Source organism: Corapipo altera, unplaced genomic scaffold (genome assembly GCF_003945725.1).
Source record: "Corapipo altera isolate COAL_440 unplaced genomic scaffold, ASM394572v1 151, whole genome shotgun sequence".
Classification (NCBI taxonomy): Eukaryota; Metazoa; Chordata; class Aves; order Passeriformes; family Pipridae; genus Corapipo; species Corapipo altera.
Window position 1 is genome coordinate 196,141 of NW_020884976.1, and position 17,597 is coordinate 213,737.

The 17,597-nt window shown below is 52.5% G+C and overlaps 1 protein-coding gene across 1 annotated transcript in view; it reads right to left on the minus strand.

The window, feature by feature from the left end:
• Nucleotides 1-6,732: 6,732 nt before the first annotated feature.
• POLE (DNA polymerase epsilon, catalytic subunit) overlaps nt 6,733-17,597 on the minus strand; it is a 31,596-nt gene continuing 20,731 nt past the window's right edge. Inside the window, exons 31-48 of the mRNA XM_027665474.1 lie at nt 16,414-16,557; nt 15,940-16,080; nt 13,851-14,004; nt 13,664-13,770; nt 12,468-12,644; nt 11,865-12,088; nt 11,497-11,717; nt 10,703-10,907; nt 10,156-10,329; nt 9,761-9,886; nt 9,147-9,279; nt 8,848-9,034; nt 8,627-8,758; nt 8,330-8,523; nt 7,951-8,151; nt 7,554-7,679; nt 7,338-7,427; nt 6,733-7,109 (exon numbers count right to left, since the gene is read on the minus strand). Of these exons, the coding sequence (XP_027521275.1) occupies nt 6,996-7,109; nt 7,338-7,427; nt 7,554-7,679; nt 7,951-8,151; nt 8,330-8,523; nt 8,627-8,758; nt 8,848-9,034; nt 9,147-9,279; nt 9,761-9,886; nt 10,156-10,329; nt 10,703-10,907; nt 11,497-11,717; nt 11,865-12,088; nt 12,468-12,644; nt 13,664-13,770; nt 13,851-14,004; nt 15,940-16,080; nt 16,414-16,557 (2,850 nt within the window). The 3' untranslated portion in view covers nt 6,733-6,995. The remainder of the gene's footprint in view (nt 7,110-7,337; nt 7,428-7,553; nt 7,680-7,950; nt 8,152-8,329; nt 8,524-8,626; nt 8,759-8,847; nt 9,035-9,146; nt 9,280-9,760; nt 9,887-10,155; nt 10,330-10,702; nt 10,908-11,496; nt 11,718-11,864; nt 12,089-12,467; nt 12,645-13,663; nt 13,771-13,850; nt 14,005-15,939; nt 16,081-16,413; nt 16,558-17,597) is intronic.

The following is a 17,597-nucleotide window of genomic DNA, read 5'->3' on the forward strand; positions in this document are numbered from 1 at the left end:
GAGCAAGCTTGGACAGTGGCAACGAGGTCCTCAGGACGTGGGTTTGTTTAGAGTGACCTTCTCTTAGACGGATGGCCTTACAGGGCTGAACAAGCTCCATCTACCTGGGTTTAGAGTTGTCCTTCTCTTCTTTTTGTTCTGGGGCTCCCCTCTCGACTCCCATGATGGCACTGTCCGCAGAGGCGAAGCCTCCCATTCTCTCGCTCCTTTCCGCACCCGGGACCCCAGCACCCGGGGCTGGGCCGCACTGCCACGAAGCACATGTTCCGGGTGTTAAACACATAGACCTCAGGCATGAGACAGGCTGAAGATGGGGCTTATCTCACCTGTATTTAGCGATCAAAACCTGATGCTGATTGACTGTCTAAGTTTGATTTGGCTCCCCACCACATCCCCGAGGCCCAGCACAAAAACCTCTGGCAAAGAGCAAAAGAGAAAAAAAAACTATGAAAGATCCAGACTAGCCACACTATATTAAAATATATGTATTTACGTATATTACAGTTATATACAGTTGAAATACCATATACAATCCCAAAAGAGAAAGGGAAAGGGAAGGGGAAAAAAAAAGGACAAAAAACCAAAACCAAAACAGATATACACAATCAAAAAAAAAAACAACCTCAGGATCTAGCAAACTAAAGAATTAGCAAAAGAATATCTTACTATTTTCCTTGGGAAATGCCACCGCCACACTACTGAACCCCGGAGCAGCAGGAGCAACAGGCCCTGTAGGCCCAGCCAGGCCTCAGCTCCCCCCACAGGAGTGAGACTGGCCTTGCGGGAGTCTGCTGTCTCCAAACCTTGCCGGAAGGGAAGAAAGGAAGAGGCTTCTCTCTCCATCTATTTATATGTTTGGATTACGTAAAGGAATTGGATGGAATACTAAGGAAGCCTAAACTCAAAACCATTACATTGACCTTACAGCAACACAGTGGTTTCCACGGCTTGAAAGCACTGTTCCATTTCTGGAAACCTTAAAGGGGAGACAGAAGCTGAAGAAAAGGTGTTTGCAGCCTGGTAAAGCCTCAGGGATAAAAGGGACAAGTGTCAGGGATTTCCGGTTGAGAAGCACCACTCCAGCTCCAGGGTCTGGTGAGTGGGGAATAGCTCTGGGTATGGATGGGCTTCCACACAAAGGGGGTGTGAATCTTCTCTTTGGGTCAGACTTCAGGGGACCTGAAAGGGAAGTCCCTTGGGGACTGAGAGGCACTGCTTGTTCCTGGGAGTAATGTGTGGGGACCCTCTGAGGGCTGAGGTTGTCATGGTCTGTAAGTCCTACTGAGCTGCACCCGTAAAACTCTGCATGTGCCACAGGTGGAGTAGCATTTCCTGGGAACACCATCCTAAGGCTGTTGAGGTGCAATGTGTGATGGAGGCCTGACACGTTTCACAGCCTCAAGCAGTTTCTGCCACAGATGCCTTCAGAGGAAGGAGAGTTGCTTCCATGTTGCATCCACTGGTGCTGGGCCAGTGCGGCCCTGTGTGCCTACCACATTCATGCTGACCAGAGGGACCCTCTGGCTGAGGGTAGCAGAAAGAATCACCTTTCAGGGATGGGACTGGCACCTGAGGCACCTGGTCTGTCCCTGTCTGCTTCCATTCCTCATCATCCTGAAGTGTGAGTCTCTGGTTTTCTGTACTAACCAGCCCACAGGGACACCTTGGTGTCCTGAAACAGCTTCATCACCATCAGCCCTCAGCAGACCCTATTAAACTATCCTTACCATACCTCACCCTCTTCATGGTATGTGACACTCTCAAGAGGGTTGCAGAGTGCAGGAACCATGATGAGCTCATTATCATCTGAGATTCTCCACACAACCAGAGTCTGGCTGGTAGGAGAGGCTGTCCTCTGGGAAGGGCTCTAGGAATCATGGCTTTAAGGCAAGAAGCCTAAGAAGTTAAATTGGTCTGCTTCAAATGAGTGTGATCCATGCCTGTCTCTAATGGGAAATCTGACACTGTCCCACATGAGGCAGCACCACAGTCCCTGAGGCCAAGCACCTTCTGGACAGCCTGGAGCTATTTTCCTGCTTGGGCACCAAGGACTAAGCTGTACCTGGTGAGACCTTCCTTGTCACTGCCAGAGCATGACAGTTGTGGTAGTTTGGTCTAGGCCTTCCTTGGTCACCAGTTTGTAACCAAGGAAGGGCCCAGATTTACCCAGTATTCCCTACGATTTTTACGTAAGCCAGGCTATAAGAAGAAAGGAGGGAAGGCCTTCACTCTCTTTCCTTCCGGCAGCTTGGAGGTGCAGGTTCCCTGCTGTTGACTCTGCCGTGTTGGGGAGCGAGGCCTGGTAAGGCCTTGTCAACCTTGGGAGACGGAGGTTGCTGGCGATCATTCCAGCGTGACTTTCTGTTGTCCCAAGAAGAGTAGTAAGATATTCTTTTGCTAATTTCTTTTAGTTGCTAGATCTCGGGCTACTGATTGGGATATATATATATTTTATTTTGGTTTTGTTCCTTTTCCCTTCCCCCTTCCATTTCCCTTGTGAAATTGTATGTATATTTCAATTGTATATAACTGTAACATAAGTGTAAATATATTTATATATATCGCTTTAGTTGCCTCTCTCTCATTTTGGTTTTCTTGGTTGTTGTTTTCTCCCTCTTCTCCCTGAGGTTTGGGGGGGGTGGGTGGAACGGACTTCTTGTGGTAAGGTTTGGAGACTTGGCAGGGAGCCAGCTTCAAACCATATCACAGTACACAATCTGGTAACATCCTGTGTAGTGCTTCAGGTCTGTCCAGTGCCTTTCCTGTAAGCTCATCTGCAGGCAGGGTGTCCTGATTCTGGCCAGGATAGGGTTAATTTTTGCAATAGCTGGGAGGGGGCATGGCCAGGACCGGGAGGTTATTCTACACCACCTCATGTCATTGCTGGGAGCAGGGATAAGGGAGGCTCTTCTGAGGAAAAGGTATTTTCCTTCTGGTTGAGAAATTGGCCGAGGGAGCTGTCTGGCATTGTCTAATACTGGAGAGTTTTTCAAGTGAATAATTTCTTTTCTTATACCTTTTGTTATTAATATTGTTGCTGTTATTGTTTATTTTCTTATCTCATGGCTGTTTCCAGTACATCGTTCTTACCTCAGCTCATGATCTTTGCCTTTTGTGCCTCCAGTTGTAGGGGGGAGATGATGTAGGGGGGAGAGGATGTGGCAAGTGGTTTTAATGGAAGTAATAAATTGGAGAATACCATTCGTAAATGATGACACAGGATCAGGAGAAACCATCACCTGTGATACCAAAAGCCATGCCATGTATAAAAAAAACCAACCCAAAGTTCAATGTTTTCATGCAACTGTAAGCTGTATCTGTAAACCAGCCTGTGACAGGTGGACATAGAGTCAAAAGACACAGACAGACAGGGACATATGAACATGGGGGGATGGACAGACAGATGACTGAATTACAGATAAGAATCAGCATAGGAAATCTGGCCAAGAATTAGACAGACAAACCTAAGGTAAGACAGACCTCAGAAAAAAAAAGTGACTGATGAATCATTAACAGAGAGACTGCTGGGCAGTGGCCGTGTGATGGTGTCATTGTGAGGGGAGCAGAGGAGGAGGATAGAGCTGTCTGAAGCCACAGCATGCACACAGAGACAATTAGATTTCTCAGTCTGGAAATGCCATTACAGAATTATGGGCAATACTGTGCATCCATTGTGGAAAATAATTTTAGGTGATAAAGAAAATAATTTAACTAAATCTAAAGAAAAATATTTTTGATTTTAACTGACATAAGCATTCTTTTAACTTCGAGAAAGCATCTTGTCCTTTATGCAAGTGGCCTTCTTTTTTATTTATCATCTATCAGCAGTTCAGGCTCACCAAATGGTTGGCAAATGTGATGTCCATCTACAAGAAGGGTCAGAAGGAGGATCTGGGGACCTACAGGCCTATCAGCCTGACCTCAGTGCCTGGGAAGGCCGGGGAGCAGATCATCCTGAGTGCCATCACATGGCATATACAGGACAACCAGGATGGGCTTAGGAAAGGCAGGTCCTGCCTGACCAACCTGATCTGCTTCTATGACAAAGCGATCCACTCAGTGGATGAAGGAAAAGCTGTGGGTGTGTCTACCCCAACTTTAGTAAAGCCTTTGGCATCATTTCCCAGAGCATTCTCCTGGACAAATTGATTCCTATGGTGTAGATGGGTGTTGGTAAGAACTGGCTGGTGGCCAGGACCAGAGAGTGGTGGGGAATGGGGTTAAATCCAGCTGGGGCTGGTCACTAGTGGGGTACCCCAGGGCTCAGGATTGGGGCCAGATGTGTTTAAAGTCTTGATTTAATAAAGTTAAAAGACTCCAGTAGATGTCTGGGAGGGGTCTCAAGTGGATGTCAGAGGACATTTTCCTTGAAAAGACAAAAATAATCTCAGGTTAGCTTCCTTGGAAGAATCTGGGGCTTCTGCCTGGGATCTCAGGTGCCTACGGTAGATGTAAGAAGATTCTGTGAGATGCTGGGAAGGAGAGTTGACTGGTTCCTGGAGGATAGAGTCCTCCAAAAGAGAAAAGTTATTCTGGAGGCCTCCTTTGGAGGAGTCTGGGGCTGCTACCCATGACCACAGGGCACTGTAAGAACAAGGCAAAAGACTCCAGGAGATAGGGGAGAGGAATCTCAGCTGGACCCCAGAAGAGAGAGATCATTCCAAAACAGTGATCTCAGGTTGCTTCCTTGAAGGAGCCTTGGGCTGCTACGGAGTTCTCAGAGGACTAAAGCAGCTATGTAAAGCCTCAAGGAGATTCCTGAGTGGAGTCTTGGGTGGATCCTGGAGGATACAATTTTCTCAAACAGTGAAAAACCGTCTCAGGTAGTTTTGCTGCAGGAGTCTGGGACTGCTACCTAAGTAGGATGTCAGGATTTATGAGCAGTAGTGAAAAGACTCTGGGAGATGCTTGGGAGGAGTCTTGGCTGGATTCTGGAAGAGAGAGCTTCTACCAAAGAGCAAAACATCACAGGCAGCTTCCCTGGAGCAGTCTGGGGCTGCTACCTGGAATTTAAGGTCTCAAAATCACAGATCCAAAAGCTCCAGGAGGTGACTGGGAGGAGTCTTGGGTGCAATGAGGAGGATACAGTTTAATCTAAGAGATAAAGCATCCCAGGTACCTTCCTTGGAGCAGTCTTGGGCTGCTACCTAGGATGTGAGGGCTTTAATAAGTAAAAATCTATTTGAACCCAGTCCAGCCCACCTTAAAACAGCTGAGCTGAACTCAGCCCAGCCCAGCCCAGCTGAACCCAGTCCAGCACAGCCCAGCCGAACTGAACCCAGCCCAGCCCGGCCGAGCTCAGCCCAACCCAGCTGAACCCAGTCCAGACGAAACCAGTCCAGCCCAGCTGAACCCAGCCCAGCCTGGCCCAGCCCAGCCCCGCTGAAATGAACTGAACCCATCCCATCCCATCCGCACGGCTCTGCCCGGTCCGGTGCTGCAGCGCCCCCCGCGGGCAGGGCGGCTCCCGCAGCCGCCGGTGCTGCGGCCCCGGCCCCGCTCCCTGCGGCTCCATGTCCTGCTCCACGCCGGCCTCGCGCTCGGGCACCTCCTGCCCTCCCTCGGCTCCTGCTGGGGTTTCCGGGAGCCGGAGCACGGTGACTTTGGGGGAGAGCAGGCATCAGCGCAGCAGGAGCACGGCAGTGCCACGCAGGGACCACCACCGGTGTGAGCTGGAGATGAGGACACGATGGAGGAGCAGAGGGTCCTGCAGAGCACCCCCTGCCCACCCACACACCGGGAGTGAGAGAGCCCATCCTGACAGGACAGCGGTACTGCTCCATCCTGCCTCCATGTCTGCCCAGCCCAGAGCTCTTCTCATCTTTTGGGATCCTCCAGGGGCTTCAGCTGCTCCTTGGGGCCCAGCCAGCACTTTTCATAGAATCATGGTATATCCTGAGTTGGAAGGGACCCACAAGGATCATCCAGTCCAACTCCTGGCCCTGCACAGACACCCCAACAATTCCACCCTGTCACTCAGAGCATTGTCCAAAGGCTCCTTGAGCTCTGCCAGCCTTGGGGCCGTGACCACTGCCCTCGGAAGCCTGTTCCAGTGCCCAAACACCTTTTGGGGAAGAACCTTTTCCCAATATCCAGCCTAAACCTGCCCTGATACAGCTCCATGGTGGGGACCTGGGGCTGTTTGTCCTGCTGCATGGATGCAGGAACAGGACAAGGTCGTCTCAGCTCCCTCCGGACCCCAACCCTGCTGCCTGCAGAACCTGCTGAGGCAGGCAGGAGTGCGCTGCTGGGCCCCGCTACCTTGGTTAGGGAGGCATTGCCCCACCAGGGCAGTGCCACTGCAAGAAGTCAGCTCTGACTGCATCTTGGCATCATCCAGAGAGAAGAGCCAAGACTCTGGAAGCACAGGCGGAGCTCTGGCTGCAGCCCTTGGGGCTTCTTCCCCCAAAGGGCAGGAGCAGGAGACAGAGCCTGGCTGAAGGCAGTAACCAGAATGCAGGATACATCAGACACACACTCGCTGGCAGGGAGCCAAAGTCACATTAGGGTCCAGTGCTGCAGCCCCTTCCCCTGGAGCTGGAGGGGGACCACAGGGGGCATGGCCAGGCTGCAGCCCCCCTGCTCCCAAGCAGGCAGGGAGGAATCAGACAGGAACAGGTCCCTGGTCCATCCTGCCCAGCAAGGACACAGCTCATCCCCCCTCAGCTGCAGGCATCATCCAGGGATGAGCCACAGCCCCTGCTTCCCTGCCCCCCAAAAACTACACCTGCCTTCTACAGCCCATTTATTTACAGAAATGCAACATTAAAACCACACCTGGGGGCCAGCACAGATGTGGGGAGCCCAGCTTCAGCCCCTGGAGCCTCCCAGGCCCCACCAAGCAGCTGGGGGCAGGACAGCCCAGTCCCAGGCACAGCTCTGCTTCCCCTTCCTTGCTGCAGGAGGGGTGCGCAGCATCTCCATGGCCAAGGGGGTCCAGGACTGCTCTCCATGGACGACAGAGCACAGAGTAGGCAGGAGGAGCAGCCCAGCCCTCACTGCTGGAGCTGGGGGTTGGTGTGCAGCAGCCATTCAATGGTTTCCAGCAGGTAGGCCATGCCATAGTGCCGGGCGATGTTCTGGAAGACGCTGATGTTGTCAGTGAAGGTCTGGTGAGAAGAAAGCAGGGAGGGAAGGAGGCTGCCCAGCACCCCAGGCAGTGGGGGGTTCTAAGGGAGTGGCTGGGCAGGGCTGGTAGGGCAGAGGGCAGCTCAGCAGATGCCAGGGGACATGCAGTTAGAGCAGCGTCAGGAGGGAGGCACAGGGCACTGTAGGGCTCCTTGCTGTCCCTTGCCAAGCTGCGGGCCTAGGGCTGGGCTGGGCAGGTGCTGAAGTACCTGAGAGGAGATGGTGAGGGTGAAGTCTCCAGCGCAGCTGCAGTACACAGGCATGTGCATCTCCTTCACACCATTACACTTCTTGCAAATCTGCAGGCCAAAGAGGTTCAGGTGGGCCAGGAGATGAGGCCAAGCCCCTTTGACAGGGGCAGAGTGAATGTGTCTCGCTTCAGACAGTCACAGGAATGGGTGGAGGGGGGAAATTTGTGCACTTACCAGGTCCTGCAGGACGAAGGCCATCAGCTTCTTCTGCAGGGCTTCCACCAGCGCCATCTCAATGGCATTGGTGTCATACTGCACCCGGCAGTTGGGGCAGACCCATCCGGGAAGCACTGACCCATCCTAGGGGCAAAGAGAGGGAGGTGAGCACCACAAGTTCAATGCACTGGGATGGTGGAACTGGTTTCTGAAGAGGAACAGAACATGAGCCAAAGGCCAGGGATGCTCAGACTCATAACACACAGGTAGAAAAGATGAACAGAAAATTTGCTTTAGGTGAGGGCGATCACGAGCAGCAAGCAGAGTTGCAAAGCAAAAGGGTTCAGAGATAAAATGAGTAAAGTGATGGACTGCTGTACTGGGGCCTCTGGTGTCCCTAGGAAAGAGGCTGCACCTGGGAGAGGGCAGGGTCTTTGCACAGGTCCAGGTCCCTGCAGAAGTTGCAGTTCCTGCAGATGACCTCAGGAAGCACATAGGAGCGGCATGGGTCCTGAAACTGGGCTGCTTCCGAGAACTCGCCCACCTCGATGAGGCGCAGCAGGTCCCGGTGCAGTTTGTTCACCTGGTTGGTTATGTTGACATCGAGGGAGAGGACCTGCAAGGATAAGAGCCAGGTGAGCCTACCAGCAGAGTGTCCTTAGCAGGACAGCTCGTATCCTTGTGACCTAATATGGATGCAGAGCATGGCAAAGTGATTGTAGATCCCTCCTGGCAGAAAGTTGCAGCCCCGGACCCCAAACTTTCAGCCAAGTGGCCTGGCCCAGCCTGCTGACCTTGCAAACATATTTGATGAACTCCAGGGCTGGGTTGTTGAGTGGCAGGTAGGAGCCAGGCAGGACAGGAAACATGTCTGAGGGCTCTGTAGCATTGCGGGAACCAGCCATCTTCTTCTGGATCTTCTGGGTGATGGTGAAGAAGCTCTGGGTGAGCTCATTGGCCACATAATCCTGTGAGAAGGTGATCATGCCTAGAGGGATGAAGCACAGAGCGCTTGAGCTGATTGGTGGCACATGGGGACAACGAGGTGGGTGGCTCCCTGCAGCAGGGCTGTCCTGGGGCTCAGCACTCACCAGGCATGGCCCCCAGCTCCCCCAGACCCTCCTGGGACATCTGGCTGGTGCTCCTCCTCTTGATGGGGGTGCTCCCGGGAGTGTTACGTCGCAACTCCTCCTTCATACTGTGGTACACGGCCACAATGTAGGCTGGGGAGACATGGGCAAGGCTCCAGCTCCTGCCTGGAGCTGGCACTGAGGGGGCACAATGACCTCATCCCTTCCTCATGACCACTCACCTGACACAATCATCAAGAAGTAGCTCTGGCAGGAGGCAGCCTGGGGCAGGAACTGTGCGATGTTCCAGTTGTTCTCCAGGAGCTCCTCCACATCTGGCTCCCCTTCGTCCTCCTCTTCTTCCCTTGCCACCTCCTCCTCCTCTTCCTCACTGTCCTCTTCTAATGCTTGCCTCTTGCTGGTGTTCTTCTGGAGGAGCCAGTGATGCTGCAGTGTTTTCTCATGTCCAGCCAACACGTCCCCACTCCACTCAGCCCCAGGACCCTGCTCCCAGAGGACTGGGTGCTTCCCATTCTCTTACCTCGCTGTAGTGGATGCGAGAATCCACTTTTCCCTTGATACCTCCATAATTTGCTGGGTCCATCCAGAGAAGAAACTCCCAGCAGCGGGAGAATGATATAGTCAGAGAATGGAAGATCTCCTTGGAGTGGATGCTAGAGGGAAGAGACTGCAGTCAGTCCTTGTGTTGGCATCATCCCTTCTCTATGGGACACCGTGGGGAGGTGGTGCTGGCCAGGAGAGAGGGGTGTCCCCTTTCCCATCCTATCACTGTCAGAGATCCTAGGGAAAGTCATGCCCAAGGACACCTCGCTCCTTATTCTTATGTCGAGGTGCCACAGCTGGTATGCTGAGAAGCAACCAAGGGACGAGTTATGGGGCATTTCAGATTCTCCTGAACGTCTCTTTTGGATTGAATCCTACAAGAACACTGCCTATAGAGGACAGATCTCTACTCCAGGCGTGACAGTAAGAAAATTGGGAAGCCTTGTCCCTTCAGTAGCTTCGCAAAAAAAAAGTAATAACTTGAGTTCTGAGGCCCATCAGAACGCAAAAAAAAAATCAGCATTCTCCTTCCTAGCCTGAGCCCTGCCCCAGCTCTACCACCTGGGAGTCACATCTCCAGGTGCACCCCACCTGTTGATGATGTACTCCATGTAGCTGATGGCATCCTCAATGCGCCGCTTCTTGGTGCACAGGATGATGCGGTTGAAGTTGGCGTAGACCACGGAGGAGCCCAGGCGCTTGAACTCAGCCACCAGCCTGTAGCAGGGCACAGAGCGGGGTCAGTGGGCGAGAAAGCAATGTCCAAGGCGCAGATGCAACCCATGGAAGACGTGCTGATCCATCAGTCAGGAGTCAACATGCAGCAACAACGCTCAAGGGAGATCACCCAAAGAGGATGAGAGGTCCACTGCACTCTACTGCCCACCTCTTTTGGAGGATCATTGTGGGCACCAGCATCCTGGTCACTAACGTCACATCTGTCCCTTCCCCATCCGTCAGCCTGGCACACTCCAGGCCTCACTTACTGCAGGAAAAGCTTCTTCATCATATTGTGGAGTGTGCGGTGAAGTGCTGGGTCATAGAGCAGGGAGGAAGGAGAGCGGAGCCAGCGGTAAAAGTGAATGACCTGGTTGTCTGCATAGACGTTGTGGTACTGTGTGATCTCCTTCACCCAGCTCACCACCATGCTCTTCAGGATCCTGCCAGCAAGCAGAGAGCAGCATCACCCCACCAGCTACCAGCAACCCCTTCCACCTTCCCAATAGGAACATGTTTTCAGATACACTGGAGGATTCAGAGCAGAAACTCCCTTGTCCAGCCCCTGGCACATGAGCCATAGGGTAAGTATGTGACTCCATAACCTGGTGGAGCATGAAGAAAGGAGAAACAGGAAGAGCAAAGTCTTCACCAACATCCCTACACATCTGCTGGCTGATGCCCCAGGCAGCTCTGAGCTCAGGATCTTCCAATGTGTGGGAGAAGACACCTGCTCTGCCCTCGAGACCTGGTCCTGAGGGGACCTGCCAGAATGGAGACCACATGCTCCACCTCCTGCTGCTCCTTAAGCCATACCTGAAAGTGTTGGAGCAGAGGGCAGTCTCATCATAGCTGGCTGGAAAGTTGGAAGCTTGGTTCCCTGTCACCATGTCCTCTAGGGATGCCTGCTGAATCACGTCAAAGCTGATGCTCATGCTGGAGCCTCCTTCCATGTCATTCACGTGGTGGGACTGCAACACTGTGTTCACAGCCAGGCTCTGGATATCCAGCTCCAGACACACTAAGAGCAGACACAACTGTCAGCAGGGAAAGGACCAGGGACACCCTCCCTTGCCGCTGCCGGAAGTGCTTTTCACAGGTACAAGGTGTTCTATAGGTGCAGCTGCACTGAGTAGGGAGATGCTTTCATAGGCATGACTGTCTCAACCAGACCTTGTCTTCCCACAAGATTTGGACCTACTGACCCTCTGGGGACCACCAATTTTTCCTGGAAGCTGCAGAAGTGGCATTCAGAAGAACTGAATACACTCGAGCTGCCTCTGCTTAAGAGAGACCTGTCCCAAGGTCACCAGGGATGACCAGGTGAGCTTGGGCTGACTGGTTGCAGGTGGTCTGCCAAGTGCTACTGTCATTGCTCATTGATAAAGAACCCATATTTTGATGCCTGCACATGTTATAGGTGAGCCTCCCCTGTCCCAGGACATGCCTTTAGCATCCACCTTGCCCAGACTGATGTTGAAACCCAAAAGTTGCTGGTAACAACTGTCACCACAGAGACTCTTTGGGGACCACATCCACCCCTCTGCAGGACTCACAAAGCAGGATCCAGCTCTGCCCTATTCAGTGCTACAACCCTCTTCCCTCCTTACCTGTGGAGTAGCAGCCAGGGTTGTTGATTTCCACTGAGGCTCTCTCATCAAACTCCATGACAAGGCGGTTGTCATCAGCCTCCTTTCCCCCCAGGTCAGGGCGGGCTGTGGGGGACAGCCACAGCAGGTGGTTGTGATGACGGAGGTGGCGTGAGAAGAACAGGTCAGAGCCAAAAGTGGAGATGTCATCAGGGAGGTTCCCAATGGGGATGTGGTAGTACCTGGGGCACAGAGAGGTAAGTGGTCATCGGGGTGAGCACGGCTGCAAGGAAAACAAGGACCATGCCTGTCCCCTTAAGGGATGAAGCAGCTCCTGTGGTCCCACTGAGGGCATGGCAGCCTCAGGGGAACATGGCCACCAATGGCACCTGCTCATCTCAAAAGCCTGGGAGAGGCAAGTGTCCAGGTTGAGATAGTGACGGATCATGCGGCGGGCGGCATGGCGCTGCCAGTCCAGGACTGAGTAGCTGACATCATCCACCAGCTGGATGGGAACCAAGGGGAACTCCTCGATGATGGGAATCCCACTTGCCAGTCGTTTCAGGTCACTGTTGGACTGCACAGCCACCAGCGTGGGACCCCGGCGCTCATCCTGCACCAAGGAGAAAGGGATATGTCCTGGTGCGCCTCTAACCTGCTCAGCAGGAAGCTGGCAGTGTTGGGTACCCTGTCCCCACAGCAGGTCCCCACAGTGGGGAGCAAACCTCAGTGTTCCTGAAGCACCCACTCACCTCCATGCCACCAACTCTCCAGCTGAGCACAGAGATGGAGAGAGATCCTGAGGTGGCCTTGCTGCTGGTACTGCCCCAGGTAAGATCCCCAAATAAAACAAAGCACCCACTTTGACCCTTGACCTTGGGCTCAGAAGTTATGTACAGGTGCTGTTGGAACTCATGCACCAGTGCCTTCCACAGCACCCTCCCCTTAGTCCCCATGGTCCCACGAAAACCTTCCTCCCACCTTCATCTCACCTTGTAGCCCAGCAGCAGCCGCTGGACTCCTCTGTAGATGGCCTTGGGGTCGGTCTCAGCACGCACCTCAAAGGTGTGCTTGTCTGGGGGCAGCAGCTCCTCGCCCACCTTTTCCAGCAGAGCTGCACGCTCCGCTGAGAACAGGGTGGTGAGATTTGGCATCTGGTTGCTGCGTACCTGGGTGCAAGGGTGTCTGGGTCAGAACAGGAGGAGAGACATCCCAGGATGCGTGGTGCCAGGGGCGATGCATGGAGAAACCTCCCGCTGCCTGACCCTACCATGGAATGGTTTGGAGTGGAAGGGACTTTAAAAGTCATCTAGTCCAACTCCCTGCCATGGGCAGGGACACCATATAAACACAGAATTGCTTGGGTTGGAAAAGACCTTTAAGATCAAGTCCAACTGCTCACCCAGCACTGCCAAGGTCACCACTAACTCATGTCCCCAAGTGCCACATCTACATGGCTTTTAAATCCCTCCAGGGATGGTGATTCCACCACTGCCCTGGGCAGCCTGTTCCAGGGTTTGACAACTCCTTCCATGAAGTTTTTCCTAACATGCAACCTAAGTGTCCCCTGGCACAACCTGTGGTCAATTAGACCAGGTTGCTCCAAGCCCTGTGCAACCTGGCCTTCAACACTTCCAGGAATGGGGCAGTCACAGCTGCTCTGGGAAACCTGTACCAGGGCCTTAGCACCCTCACAGGGAAGAATTTCTTCCCAATATCCCATCTAACCTTGTCCCCTTTCTCTGTAAAGCCATTCCCCCTTGTCCTATCACTTCCATCCCTTGTCCAAAGTCACTCTCTAGCTCTCTTGGAGCCCCTTTAGGCACTGGAAGGGGCTGTAAGGTCTCCCTGGAGCCTTCTCTTTTCCAGGCTGAACACCTCCAGCTCTCTCAGCCTGGCTTCAGAGCAGAGGTGCTCCAGCCTTGGAAGCATCTCTGTGTCCTCCTCTGGACTCGCTCCAGCAGCTCCACATCCTTCCTATGCTGGGCCCCCAGGGCTGGAGGCAGCTCTGCAGGGGCGTCTCATCAGAGGGGGCAGAGGGGCAGAATCCCCTCTCCCCTGCTGCCCATACTGTGGGATCAGCCCAGGGCATGGGGGGTTTCTGGGCTGACAGTGCACACAGCCAGGGCATGTCCAGCCTCTCACCCACCAGCACCCCAGATCCCCCACCCTTCACAGTGCCCCTTACCTTGTCCAGCACAAAGACGGAAGCTTTGCGCTGTGAGGGGATGAAGAGGCCCAGGAGTGCCTTGCTGCCCTGGGAGCTGTGGTACAGGTAGATGTGGCGAATGCTTCCTAGGGACACAGAGCACTAGTGGTACCCATGGGTGTGAGATCTTGGATGCCCCAGGAGCCCCATTCTCAGGATGCCTCACCTGGCTCTAGGTAAGTGAACTGGGCCAGCGAGCGCATCTCCAGGTGTTCGATGTCGAAAGTTTCAGCTTCTCGCCCTGCCAGGTGCTGGATGAGCTGCCTGCTGACCATGCACACACAGCCCAGGTGGGACAGGGCACGGAAGAGCAGTGGCACCTGGAATGATGGGGAGAGATGTGATGGAACAACGCTCTGTTACTAAGCTCCTCTTGGGGGTTGCAAACCTAGAACAACCTAGTTTAAAAACCACAAGTATGACATACCATAAGTTTGAGGTACAGAACAGGTATCTCAAAATCCACGTGTTCCTATCTAGCCCCACATTCCACCATCGAGATACTTTGGAGGACATGTGGAGCAATATTTGGGCAATCTTGCAGCTCTGCAACTTGTGGCTTGGCACTCTAAGGCAGAGGCTCCAGATAACTGGCATAGTGGGAGGTCCATCACAGATCCACCCTGTTTTTTTAACCCTGTAGCTGTCAACTCCACCTCTGCAGGAGACTACTCCTGAACGGCTTGCTGAGGGACCTCTTCCCAAACCAATGAGACCCAATAAATAAACATTTCTTGCCTGACTGCTCTTCCCTTATGCCAGTTTTAGTTGTACAGATCCCTAGTACATCCCATTTTCACATCTCTTCAGCATGCTGAAGCATTCCCATCTAAGCCCCATCCCTGCAGGGAAACTGTTCCCTCCCTCGCATCCCCCTAGGTCACTCCTGCTACATTTTGTAGGATCAGGCTCAGAACTGCATTGCAGCTTAAAGATCAAGACAGATCACTCCTTGCTTGCCCAGGTCTTTGTCCAGCTGGGTTATGTGTGTCTCTGAGGATGGAACTTTCACAACCCTCTGGGCAACCTGCTTGACCACCCTTACAAGAGAAGTGTTTTCATATATTTATACAGAATTTCCCATGTTTCAGGTTGTGCCTACTGCCTCCTGTTCTCTCCTGGGCACCAGAACAGAGCCTGGCTCCTCTCCTCCCCTATTCCTGTCGAGCAGGTCCCCTTGAGTCTCTCCTCCTTCTGGTTGCACAGTCCAGCTCACTCAGCCTCCCCTCACAGGACAGATGCTGCTATCCCACGATCATCTAATTTCCTTAATATTTTTAAAACTTCTCCACACCCCTTGTTTTACTTGAGCCTTTCATTTTAGTTTCCCCTTAGTTTCTTGATTTTTCCTCTTCCCACTTTTAAACATCACGGGAGCGGAGAGGACTCAGTTTGCTAGAGGAAGGTCTACAGATATGATGAATTTGGGTACATGTTACTCACTTTGGCAGAGTAATCTGAAGTAAATTTTGGGTGCTGCTTACTAAACATCAGTAAGGTTTAGTAGGCACCATTTTCAATTGCTGATGGCATATATGGTTCAACCTTTCTCATCACCACAGGATTTCACAGGCTCCATGTAATCATTAAGAGTTGTGCCTTGCCTTGTGGGGACCTTTGTCCAAATTCTCCAAAAGCAGAAATTTAAGGTGACTAAAAGTGGTTTCTTTCACCATGCCCCACTGGAATAGGTTATATCAGTAACATCAGTAGCTGAAGCCTCCTAACTCTGTGATGTTCCTTTTGCCCTTGCAGCCTCCTGCACCTCAGAAAGCATTTAATAGCCAGTGGCACCTCTGCTCACACCAAGCTTGTCCCACTCAGGCAAAGACTTTCGATCCATACTAATCCTATGGTGCATTTTAGTATCAAATTCACCTGCCTTTATGCTTTCTTTAACTCCACTCAGTGTAGCCTCCACAACAGTGTGGCCTACTCTTTTCTCCCAGCTTTACACCAAATACCCCTTCTCTTTCCTGGTTTCAAAGCGGGCTGGTTTTCTGGATTAGAGGAAGATCGCCATTTCTGCTTATTCAATACCTTCTTTCTCCTAAGTTTCTTAACTCCAAATAAACTGAAGCCCCTTTCCCTGACACACTGTAACTCACATTCTGATACTCTGTCCATATAAGCATATCTATATCCCCCCATTCTCTACTGTCCAGGGTTTTGGATTTTTGATGTCTTGCCACTGGCGTGCCACCTAATGAGCTACTGCTCAGCAATCCTTACAAATGAGCACCTGGAGGAGTTACCTGTGTCTCATACACTCCCTCAATGTCCGGAGCAGAGAGGTCTGCATTAATTTCGTTGATGTGCTCTTGGTACATGTCTTCGGGGACAGAGTACTCGTACAGGTTGTAAACCAAGTTTGAGCGGGGCAGGATCCTGTTCACCTGCCAAGGAAAGGGACAAGATTATTGGGACACATCCCACCATGTGGCACCGCTGCCAGGAGCTAGGCTCTGAGCTTATCTCCTGGTGCTCCTCTCTCCTAAGGAAATCAGTGAGTTATGCTAATGCACGTTACAAATTCCTGTAACACAGAACCTGCTTTTCAGGCAGGCTGGGATTAGCAGAAGGACTAGGGCCTGGATGAGGGATATTCATGGAATGGGACAGTGAGGTGTTGCAAGGCAGATGTTTGTAATACCTCCTTGCAGGGGAGGTGAAGTGTCTCATCTCAACACAAGTGGCTGCTTCCCCTTCCAAAAGGGGCAGGTCCTCACCTTCCTGTAGGCTGTCCCCTCCTCTGGCTTTGGGATGCGCTGGTTGACATAGAAGACACGGGGGATGCTCAGCTTGATGCAGTGCAGGTCACTCCCTATCACTGCCCACAGCCGGAACAGCCCAGGCTGGCTGGTCTCGGCAATCTGCAGGACACAGGGGACAAGGCCAGCGTTAGCAGGAAATCCAACATGCCATCAGTGCTTACATCTATGCTGTGGAGCACTCTGAGGATCTATGTGTTCAGTTGGTGGCCGAAAAGAGAGTGAGGGTCTTAAAGAGAGTCATCACTCTCAGTTCTGGAGTCCCTGTGTCCTATTACTGTCCCAGGGTACCACGAAGAAAACTGCCTCAGACAGGCCAACAAACTCCAGGGGATGATGTCACCCAATTTACTCTGATGTGCTGGACCTGCAGCTCTGAGGCCTTTCTGGAGGATGAAGTGGGGGCTGGGCTTAGGTGGCCATGCATAACAAAGGTTTGTGAAAACACCTGGGTGGCACTACCCCACCTCTTCGTTTGTACACTGTATGCTTTCAGGTACCACTGGAATCCAGTGCCCAGTGCTGGACTCCTCAGCACCGGACATGGACATACTAAATAGAGTCCAGTGAAGGGCTACAAGGATGAAGAAGGGCTCGGAGCATCTTTCACATGAGAAAAGGCTTGGAGAGCTGTGCCTGTCCATCCCTGAGTAGAAGAAGCTCAATGGGATCTCATCTGCTTATATACCTAACCTCTCTAGGACAGAGCCTGGCTCTTCCCAATAGTATCCAATGGCAGAACCAGATACCGTGGGCACAGACTGTAATGCAGGAGGGTCCCTCTACATGTCAGAAACACTTTCTCCCTGTGAGAATGACCAAGCCATGGCCCAGGATGCCCAGGGAAGATGTGCATTCTCCATCCTTAGAGATATTCCTGGACATGGTCCTGGGCCCCGGCTCTAGGCAGCCCTGGCTGAGCAGAGAATTGGACCAGAGGGACCCAGAGCTGCCTCTGGCCTCAGATATTTCTGTGGTTCTGTGACTGCCCAGTGCTGTCCATGAGCCAAACTGGAGCTGCGCCACTGGCAGATCTACACACACATCCCAGATTCACCAAAAATGACCTTGTGAATGCCTGTTTCCATCCAGATGTGCATGAGCCTGAGGGTCTGCAGCCCTACCTGAACTCCACAGGGCTA